We start from the raw sequence: 11,500 nt of genomic DNA, 5'->3' as shown, positions 1-11,500 counted from the left end.
GAGATAGTATTATCTTAATTACACCCAACGAATTTAATGAAACGGAAGGAGACTGAAAAGACATGGAATATTTCAAATTGACTAAAACTTATTTCATTTGCGTGTTTATTGCTATGTCTCAGAAGAATTTTATGAATGAAACAAGGACCTGTGGGATTTATAGATGGATGATATATTTACTACGTTTAGTCAAAAAAAAAAAAGTATGTTTACTACATTTATTAGTGCAGATTAAATTCATAAATTTACCAAAAGAAGCCTGCGATGTATATAGTAAGCGTCTCTTGATTGTATGAATGAACAGTCAGATACTCCGTTTAATAATTTAATACAAACGATAAATTTTATCATTGATTAATAATATAATATATTGATTAATAATATAATATAGTAATGATTAAATAAATAAAGTTTAATATATATTTAAAATTTATAGAAATGTAATGTAGTCATCGATTTTTATTTATATTTTTAAAATTTTATTATACATTTATTTAAAATAATTTAATGAAATATTAAATAATTCTAAAATTTTATAAAATTGTGGATCAAGTTGGTCTCTATTCAATGAGAGTTTTTTATTTTACACAATCCATTGCTAAGAAATATAAGATTCATTATGACGACCGAGATAATAAAATTAAATTATATAATAATAAGAAATTGTGAATTAATTCTTACTTAATAATATATTAAAGTATTAGTAATACTAATTACTAGTATTATATGTATAGAAGGAAAAAAAGCACACTCCTGCTCAGCTAACTAGTGGTGCATTGAAGGCTGGAATTCTTTAGGGATACAAAATCTTTTGTTGTGATCGATAAAAATTATTATTATATTTTTGCTTCAAAAAGTTATTTTGAATTGAGGGCATATCTAGCTGATGATGACTTCTATCGACCACCTTGTATTATCTAAATCATTGACCAACCTTGCTTCCTAATAATTCCCAAAATGACTTTGTATTACATGTATGTTTTCACCAAAATAGTATAAGTGGGTCTTTGAATTAAGTAATTTGAACTTTTAGGTCACTTAAGTAATATAATTTATTTTATTTATAATTTTTTGTTTGGGGTATAATAATTAAAATTTTGAAATATAGAGACCAATTAAACGTTATTTTTTACTAAATACATGTATTATTTTGACTATATTTAATAAGATTAAAATATATTTTGCCTACAATGAAAAGTGCAATTGTGAAGATCATTATTTGAGATCATTAATAAGATTCATTCAAAGATTTTAATCCACGATCTGATTTTAAATCCTAAAACAATAATTAAGTGATCCACATATTTACTACAATTATTATACAATATTGACATAATATAATAATATTATATAGAATGGGGGAGGGGGCAACATAGATTTGATAATAAACATTATTTTATGTGATTTTTTTAACTAAATACATGTTATATTTTTTCTATATTTAATATAAGATCAAATATATTTTGCATAAAATGATGATAGCAATTGTGAAGACCATTATACGAGATAATTAATATTTATTTTGATCCACATATTTAATTTATGTATCATACAATATTGACATAATATTATATATAGAAAATATCTCTTGCGATCCTTTAACTTAATTTTGAGTAACAATTATGTTATTTATTTTTTTTTTTTAATTTGATCATTTATGTTTTAAAATATCAACAATATTATCATTTTTTTATATAGAAATTCACAAAATTCATCATCATTTTCAAATAAAACTTAGAAAATTAGTAATTATCTTCAATGAAATCTATATTTTTATCAAATTCATGACTCAAATCTTCAAAGAAATTCATATTTTCATCTCCAACCAACAACAAGATCAAATTCATCAAACAAATAACTCATATTTTAATATTTATAAGATATTGTCCTCATGATTTGCTGATCAAATTTTAAGTGTGAGTTATTTATTTGATGGATTAGATGTTGTTGGAGATGAATATATTAACGCATATGAAGATTTAAGTTATGAATTTGACGAATATATGAATTTTTTTAAAATGAATAATAAATTTTTTGAATTTTGTTTGAAGATAATCATAAATTTTTTGAGTTTTTATAAAAAAGTAAAATAATATTATTAATAGTTTAAAATATAAATAATCAAATCATTACTTAATATTAAATAAATAATCAAATAAAAAATTTAAATTTTATTTAAAATTAAATTAAGGAACTGGACGAGATACTTTGTTTATTATATTGCGTAAAACTAACATTTTAATTTGATTCTCTAAAAGACATTTAGGACTGAATACTTATATAAATTTTTTGACACTTGCATGTGAGTGTTGCATATCATTACAACACAAAACATATAATTATATTTAATCCCTTTTATTTTTTCAAACTATTACAAATATTCGATATCAATGTCATTTATATTTGTCTTTCACAAATTACATATAAATTAATTTATAATTCTTAAACGAGATATAACTATTAAACTATGTATATATAATTGCTTTGGGGGAGGGGCCCAAACCCCTATTTACCACTATCTAAATCCGTCACTCAATCCATCCACTATACAATATACACGTTAGTGGATATTATTTTATCTATACATTTAAAAATATGAATGAATTTAATCTATTCAACTTTTTTCCAATATCTCATGGATTACATATTATTTTAAACAAATCTAATAGATTACATTAATTTATTTTAAAATATATACTCTTTAGAAAATATTTTATTATGTTTGTTTCAAAAATATACTTTTTAATTAAAATGTATACTTAATATTTAAAAATAGTTTTTTATTATTATATTTTAAGAAATTGCTTTCTATATTATTTTAAAAATAACTAATTCTAAAATAAATTTATTTATTTTCAAAAGTTAATTTAAATTTTATTATTTTGAAAAGTTGTTTATGAAAAAAATTACTTTTTCTATTTTAAAAATAAGTGATTTTTATTTAAAATAATAATAATTTAAATATTATAATTAATTATTAATTAAATAATAAAGATAATGGTTGGTGGTGGCCGGTTGTCGACCACTGTGACGGTCGTCAAAGCTCCGTCACAATGTGTCGTAGTGACAATTGGAACTATGCCTCTTCTAACGCAGTAGTTGCCAGAGCTCCCACGTTAACCATCACCCCTATTATTTAAATAATAAATAATTTATTTAGTTTAAAAAAGTAAAAATATTTTTTTTGAAAAATAACAACAAAAAACAGTTTTTTTAAATAATTAAAAACAGTATTTACAAAAAATAGTTTTTTCTTAAAAAATACAATTTTTTATTTCCAAGATTAAAAACAGTTTTTAAAAGTATAATTTTTTAAAAATTATTTTACAGGAACTTTTTCTAAAAATAATATAAAAACTATTTTTCTTTAAGAGTATATATTTTTTTGTAAAAAAAATAGTTTTCAAAATAATAAATAAAATCAATTTTAAAATAAAATTTATTATGGTCGATGTATAATTTATTAGAATGTTAAAAAAATTATTATTGTAGATGTATAATATATAAATTGAATTAAATAATTTTTTTACTAGTTTTTAGTTGATTTTAATAAATTAATGGATAATTTAAATTAATTGATTACCATTCAAATCTCTGAATTAAATCCATCAATTTTACCACCGCAATTGAGCACCACTTCTTCTATGAATTGATCCTTCAATGCTTTGAGCAGAGGTTGTTAGCCTCTTTTCTCCTTTTTGTATTTGAGTTAGAATATTTTTTGTACTCGTTGTTGTATATTTAAATGTCATTTTAGTTGCTTAAAAATTAAATTTATATACACTTGCAATTATATCTAAACGATAGAAATTTAATCACGTCTTCTTCAAATAAAAAAGAAGATTAACCATTTGAATAAAAAATAAAAATAAAATTAAACCTCCACCAATGAATGTCTAGACACAAAACACAATTGAATAACTAATAAATAAATAAAAAAAAAAGGGTAGGCATAGGCACAAAATTGGTTTGAATAATTTGAGCAGGACAGTGCAAAGCATTATTGTTTGGCAAATAGGTGTATATCTATAAAAGTAAAATTAGGAAAATTGAAATGTATTAATGTGAAGACAGGGAAATAGAAAGAAGGTAAGTAGTCCAGAAATGAGAGGACAATAGAATATGGAAAACTAACAAGACCAAGTGGCATGCATGTGATTTGAAAATTACAAATAAAGAGTGACTATAGTTTATTGGGGAGACATATATAGGTCATTCCATTTGAGCAGGTACCTTAAATCCCGTTTGTATATATATGTAATTATAGTCGGTTCATACATCAACGGTTCTACATATATCCACGTGTCGACATGCAACTGGTCTATAACATGTTGTTGAAATAAGCATGCAGCCACATAAACAAGTTCCTTATTATTGAGGGGGCTATCACTTTCTCTCTCTTCTATTCTATATAGCCAAAACCAAGCAGCATTATAATACAAGAAGACACAGGAAATAGGGAAGCAAAATACTATAAACACTTTCAGAGTGGAAAAAGTAAAAAGAGTTTATATAATTTTTTGCTAATTAATTAAGGTTTGAGTTTTACATTGAGAAGCCAAAAATGGCTACTTTGATTGGAAAGGAGAGTGGTTTGAACTTGAAGGAGACAGAGCTTTGCCTTGGTTTGCCCGGTGGTGGTGGTTCTGGTTCTGAGGTGGAAACTCAAAGAGCTGCTGGAAAGAGAGGTTTTTCTGAGACAGTTGATCTGAAGCTGAATCTTCAATCCAACAAGGAAGATCTGAATGACAATTCTAAGAATGTTTCCAAGGACAAGACTCTCCTTAAGGACCCTGCCAAGCCACCTGCTAAGTAAGTTTCCCTTTCCTTTTCTAAACCTTTTTAACAAAAACTACACTATCTATATCAAATTTTGTCTAAAAAATGTATTTTTTATTTATTTATATATTATTTTTAAGAAAGTGTTACGGTTATTATTTGTGTGTAAATGTTTTTTACACATCATAATTGTGAGATCATTAAAAACACTTTAAATTTAATTATAATTAATTTTTAACTCATATATATCATTTGATTGTAATTTGTCAACCATGTGAAATATTTTACACTTAAAAGTGCGTGTATATATGTCAATTAATCTCAATTTAGAAATAAAAATAAAAACTTTCTTAAAAGCTGGATCTATAACACTAAGTCATATTATATTATACATGGATGTCTTAATTTTTTTTTCCTATAAAAGTAAATATTTTATTATGAAGTATAAGAACTACTTTAATCGGTATTCAAATGACAAACTCAAGATCAAACTACGCAAATTATTATTATAATAATATGTATTTCTTAGACGTTAAAATATATGCTATATAGTTTGCATGAGGTATATATGAGTGTCCGAATTGTATGCAATATATTTGAAGCCTAAAAAAAAAGAGAGAAAAGAATACTAGTTGAGATTTATGGGGATTTGGAATGAATAAAATATTTCAGGGCACAAGTAGTTGGTTGGCCACCAGTGAGGTCATACAGGAAGAACATGATGGCACAAAAGGTTAACAATAGTGATCAGGATGGCAATGAGAAGACAACAAGTAGCACTACTGCTGGTACATTTGTCAAGGTTTCCATGGATGGAGCACCTTACCTTCGTAAGGTTGACTTGACAATGTATAATACCTACAAAGATTTATCCGATGCCTTAGCCAAAATGTTCAGCTCCTTCACCACTGGTTAGTATATTTCAATATATTTTCCTTAAAATAATAATTATTATTATTATTATGTTGTAGTTTTGATAACATCAGAAACTATTATATTGTGGTCTAAATGGCGGTTTACAAAATTTTATTTAAAATTAAACTACTTTTAGTATCCACTTTTGTTAAAAATAAAGTTAGATGGAGTATATGTTCAAAATTATATGATGAAGGTTTTAGATCTTGATGGATGCATGGGAATTGTTGATTGTTGATGATGCATGTGCGAGTTGGATTAATTATTATGATCGTGTTGGGATTGTTACATTCTAGTTAGCTAGCTAGATGATTAATGTGGGTGGCTAGCTAGTTGTGATTAATTATAGAAGAATATTAAATTGGTTTTTGTGTTTGATAAAATTTGGGTGTATAGGTAAGTATGGGGCCCAAGGAATGATAGACTTCATGAATGAGAGCAAGTTGATGGATCTTCTTAACAGCTCTGAGTATGTGCCAACCTATGAAGATAAGGATGGCGACTGGATGCTCGTGGGAGATGTCCCATGGGAGTAAGTTCCTTCATCCAACAATATATTTATATATAAATTAATAGCCTCCATCTCTAGCTATTATGTACATTAATAATTTATTCAAATATTATATATATGTTTTCACTTGACCAAGTTTATTTATCCATCAAATTAACCTTCATTCTTTTACTTTTTGAAGGATGTTTGTTGAATCATGCAAGCGCCTGCGAATAATGAAAGGATCGGAAGCAATTGGCCTTGGTATGCATAATATTACATTCTTAACCGGTAGAAAAAGTTCAAAAATATAAATTTTGTTGTTAAGTATCACAAAAGTCAAATTTGACAATTTTAATTTTTGTCATAATTCTCATAATTTAGAAATTGAATTGAGATTGACTGTAGTCAATATTATTGACTACAGTACATCATTGAGTATAATTATTGAACTGTTCGATCGATGATTTGAATTTTATATATAAAATTAATTAAATTTTAAATTTAATATTTGAATGGTCTAATTTTAATGAAACGGATTAGATGTATTTCACAACAATACACTTAAATGCCCTAAATCCAAATCCATAGGAGTCACACTTTGTGTCCCCCCTCCCTACAAATCATTTTGTGGCTCTTAATTATAGTTCTAACGTTGGCATTGTACTTTCAGCACCAAGAGCCATGGAGAAATGCAAAAACCGAAGCTGAAGCTGTTCTAAATCATATCCTATATCAAAGTCCCATAACAAAGTGGACCTATAAGAAAAGATATATGATGATCAAGCACTTCTTCCTCTCATGGAGTGTTGTGATAGTTTGGATGTGTCATGTGTTTTTGTTTTGTTCGTATATAGATTCAAACTTTAATTTAAAGTATTTTGTAATATTGGACAAGAAGCAATAAACTTATAACCTATATACTATAGTTTGCCTTGTTTATTTATGTGATTGCTTCCAAGCTGTCGTGTTTGTTGTGTGCTAAATATATACACTTTGAATTTTAATGCATATTTTATTCCCTTAAGAGATTCTTCTTTTATTTCATTTATTTAGTATTGATTTGTATAATGCAAAATTATCAATATGTCTCAGCTGGATGAGGAAGGTGTATTAAATTTTTATAATGTTGTTAAGTGATGGAGGGGAACAAGGCCATGTGATATGTTGATGGAGTTTCGTTTATGGCCATTGGTTTTATAGTAGGTCCTTGTCATTTAGTTTTGTTAAATCAAATTCGCATTAATAGTGTAGGGTTGGTGAGTGAACGCGCAGTTGGATTTTTTTTTATTTTAAGAGGGGAATATCAATCAAACTATACATAGATCAATATAATATAAAATATTATTAAAGGTCAATGATGCATATACATATACATATTCCAATATATAATGCAAACTGCAAAGTATAAAAGAATTCTCGGATCGGACACTATGACAGCTTCATGTCCTAGCTTTTGATTAAAATATCCATTATTTTAAGGGATTTGTTGTCTGTTGAGAATGCATATAAAAGAATTGAACTTAAAATATCCATTATTTTAAGGGATTTGGAAATGAAAATAATACATGACACCTCAAAATTTCTCTAAATATTCTAGATATGCACTTCATATATAGGGGATTTAAATATGGACAATATGACATTTTAACTTGAGTCAAGAATCAATGCTAAGTCAATTCACTATCTAATACTCTACTAAAATATGAAATATATATATATATATATATATATATTTAAATTTATTTAATTTAAATTTAAATTACATAAACCAAAATGTTCAATGTAATTATTTTTTATATCTCATTCTGAATGAAATACTTATCTAATAAAATATGCACTCAATTTTTAGATCCTAAATACAAATTGGTGTCATGCCCTCTTTACCTCCATTAACTCGGATACATAAGATCAAAACATTACATATAATGCATAAGGAAGAGATCATTCATTATCATCAATTGTTTTTTAGTTTTGAAAAATTGTTTTAAAAATAAATTTATGTCACTGAATATATGATTGAGTTGAATTATGGACTAAGTCGCTCTCTTTAAGACGTTTCGCGGCACTGTACAAATTATACAAGACAGACTACCAACCACGAATCAAATATCATCAATTATCAATTATTTTCATCATCATTTCCAACAAATACAATTTGCAACCAATCAAATATTCTCTAAAATAAAATACAAACAAACAAAAATATTTGAATAGTTGATGTATCTTATCTAAATTTTAGATCAAATGCATCAAATAACCCTCTACAATAATCCAATATACAAATATTCTTCCACCATACCTAAGCAAAATAATTGAGCCTAAGAACATGTTCAGTGTAGAGAATTTAGCATTCCCTTATTTTCTAAGTTTTGTTCCTTTACTTTTTTTTTTACCATTCGAGTACGCAGATTTGGCATCTCTTGTTGATTATGTTCTAGAACCTACATAAGCATCATCAACTCCTCATTGTTTATCAATAAAAATTATTATGAAACAAAATTGCAAAAACATAAGAAGAAAAAAATCTATATATGCAATTCAAGTAGTTTTTGTGAGATCAAGTATAGGTTGCATATTGTAATCATCTTTGAAGTAAAATTGATTAAAGTTGCTTATAGACTATTTAAATACTATGTGGCAATTTGGTCCACGAAAACTAATCCAAGCGACCTAAAAACCTTATCTCATTCAGCATGCTCTAAAAAGACCAACAAAAAATGACTAGTTACAAGTGACACCCGATAAACACGGGTGGACATTCACGTTGGGTTACATGGGCCTCCTCCGACCCTGCCAACTTTTTAATAGTACATGTTGCACTATATTACTTTTTTTTTTTTTAATGAATGTTGCACTATATTACTTGTACATGTCTAATATTATTTAATTATTGAATTTTATTACCCTACACATACCTATTACTCTCATTTTTATTATTATAAAATACATATTTTATCAAAAATAGTAAAAGTTGGATTTTATTTTTAAGGTTTATATTAGACACATCATAATTTCTACTTCAATTAATTTATAACGCATTTTTTTATAATCTTTTTTATTCGAGTCATTATAATAAAATAAACATTTACTTACATAATTTTTTAGTGATAATATTTAAAATTGCAGGCATAGATAATATATCCACAAATAAATTTTTCACTGTTGGCGTAGGTGTCTCATATTTTTTATGACATAAATTTGTCACTAATTGTTATAGTGACACGTCTGAAATTGTGGATATAGACAAAGCGTAAAATGAAATATTTTTTTAAAGAAGCTAAATTCTTAATTGTTTGTGAAAACTTTTCTTACACAAATTTTTAATGCCCGTACATTGAAAAAAAATTATAGAGTCAATTCTTAATCCTTAATTTTTTCAATGTAGTCGACATTCATTCTAATAACGATTGAACGAACCAATTCTAAAGTAAATGCAATTCATTATATAAATGCTAAGTAGTAGGAACCAATTCTGAATTTGGTATTTTACTTATGTTTTTTAGTTCTTCGACTGTTACTAATTATGAGCTAAATATCATTTGTGTGTTTTGTTTTTGTTGTTAATTTTGTTTCTCATTCTTCCTTAGAATCCTTGTCTTGAAATGTGGTTGAATACTTAGTAATAATTTCACTAAAAAGTTCTGTTTTAGATACAGTTTATTCAATTTTAGATACAGTTGAATACTTTGTTGCAAGATTAAATTTAATCAGTTTTAGATGCAATTTTCATTAATATGTTTCATTTAATTTTGTCTTGTTAACCACATTTGGTAAACATATTGATGTATTTTAGATATGTGCATTGTCAAACATGTTTATGAATCAAATACTTTTAATAACATTGATTATTTTGTTATTTCTTTTCATTTTCTTTTCCTATTATTAGTTTGATCTTTGCTCACTTTTGAATCAATTTTTTCCTTTGTTGTTATTTTATACTAATATCTAAGTAAAACAAGTTTACACTAAAAGTATTTTAGAAAATACAATTTTATTTGTATTACACTAAAAAAGTAAATTTAAGACAATATCTATAACTCTTATATAACTCTTATTTAAAATGAATCATCTTGTTGTTGTTTGTAATAAAAACTAAATTTTGTCTCCCTATTTTATCCGAATCGCAAAAGTAGTCCCTCCATTTTGTTTTTTCTCAGTTTTGATCCCAAAAAAGAATTTTGGTCAAAAACTTGATTAAGTTTTTTTTTTTTTTTTTTGCGATTATTTAAGTCACACCATGCCTCAAGATCTTGTGGTGCAATAATTGTACCTGAAATCTATGAACATAAATGGTGTGGTGCAGCTTAAAAAAATTAAACTTCATCAAATTTTGGACTAAAATTCTATTTGGGACCAATATTAGAGAGAAACTAAATGGGGGACTATTTTTATGATTTAACTAAAATATGAGGACCAAAATTGTTATTAAGTCTTTTATTTATAGTGCAATTTTATATTTGATAAACTTTTATTGTGAAAAAAGATCGGTTACATTGATATGGAATAATTTTTTATCATAAAAGAGGAGAGGTTATATACGAAGAATATCATATTTTCCCTGCTTGGAATAATATCTCTTTTTGCTTTGATATCATTGGGCTTCTCGGGGCAGATGTTGGGTATTGCTTTAGAGTACACTTATCGGACGTTTATTTATTTGGGCCGAGCTTCGGCACAATTTCCGTTGAATTTTTTTATCCTATATCCTCTACCAACAAATATGTGAAAACTTCATTTTATCTTTAATTATTTTTAGAGAAAACATAATCTGTAATATTAGTGTAAATCAATTTTATATTGATATATAATAAAAATTATTGATTTTATTATTTCATCACATGATTTTCACTGTTATTATAAAATAATTTTATATAATCAATGGCTTGTATTTTTTGTCAATGTAAAATAATTTACACTAACAATGTATGATTATTAAACTATTATTTTTATTTATCTATTTTAATGAAATTTTCTTTTAAATAAATTTCAATTGAAATGAGTTGCAATTATATTTCTAATATGCAAGTGACAAACATACTCAATCAATGTAATATTCCTTGATATTATCATTGTATCATTGGGAATATAATTCAATATTTATTTTAAATATTTCAAAATTTTACATTGATAATTAAAATGTTATTCTCTAATATCAACCGAGAGCTGCGAGAGAGTCTTGCATGTTCAATCAAATAAATATAATAATTTATTTAAATATATCTGATTTAATACTTCACTGTTACTTTTTATGGAGGTTTATATTATTGTATTTCTCATAAAAATTGTTATATATTACTTTTATAAATTTTGTCT

At 25.6% G+C, this 11,500-nt stretch overlaps 1 protein-coding gene across 1 annotated transcript; it reads left to right on the top strand.

Annotated features, from left to right (window-relative positions):
• The first annotated feature begins 4,403 nt into the window (after positions 1 to 4,403).
• On the top strand, positions 4,404 to 7,211 carry LOC101511640 (auxin-responsive protein IAA14-like). Its single transcript, XM_004495335.3, has 5 exons — positions 4,404 to 4,812; positions 5,452 to 5,690; positions 6,091 to 6,226; positions 6,387 to 6,448; positions 6,858 to 7,211. Exons 1-5 carry the CDS (start codon positions 4,565 to 4,567, stop codon positions 6,893 to 6,895), a joined length of 723 nt encoding a protein of 240 aa, XP_004495392.1. The 5' UTR covers positions 4,404 to 4,564; the 3' UTR covers positions 6,896 to 7,211.
• The last annotated feature ends 4,289 nt before the right edge of the window (positions 7,212 to 11,500 follow it).

The sequence above is a fragment of the Cicer arietinum genome, chromosome 4 (genome assembly GCF_000331145.2).
Source record: "Cicer arietinum cultivar CDC Frontier isolate Library 1 chromosome 4, Cicar.CDCFrontier_v2.0, whole genome shotgun sequence".
Lineage (NCBI taxonomy): Eukaryota > Viridiplantae > Streptophyta > Magnoliopsida > Fabales > Fabaceae > Cicer > Cicer arietinum.
The sequence above is the reverse complement of the archived record's forward strand: the minus strand, read 5'-3'. Positions and strand labels throughout refer to the sequence as shown.

Excerpts from the sequence above, each read along its gene's own strand:
- LOC101511640 (XM_004495335.3), top strand. The coding sequence starts at position 4,565 with ATGGCTACTTTGATTGGAAAGGAGAGTGGTTTGAACTTGAAGGAGACA. Across the intron at positions 5,691-6,090 it reads GTTCAGCTCCTTCACCACTG|GTAAGTATGGGGCCCAAGGA; the intron begins GTTAGTATATTT and ends TTGGGTGTATAG. Across the intron at positions 6,227-6,386 it reads GTGGGAGATGTCCCATGGGA|GATGTTTGTTGAATCATGCA; the intron begins GTAAGTTCCTTC and ends TACTTTTTGAAG.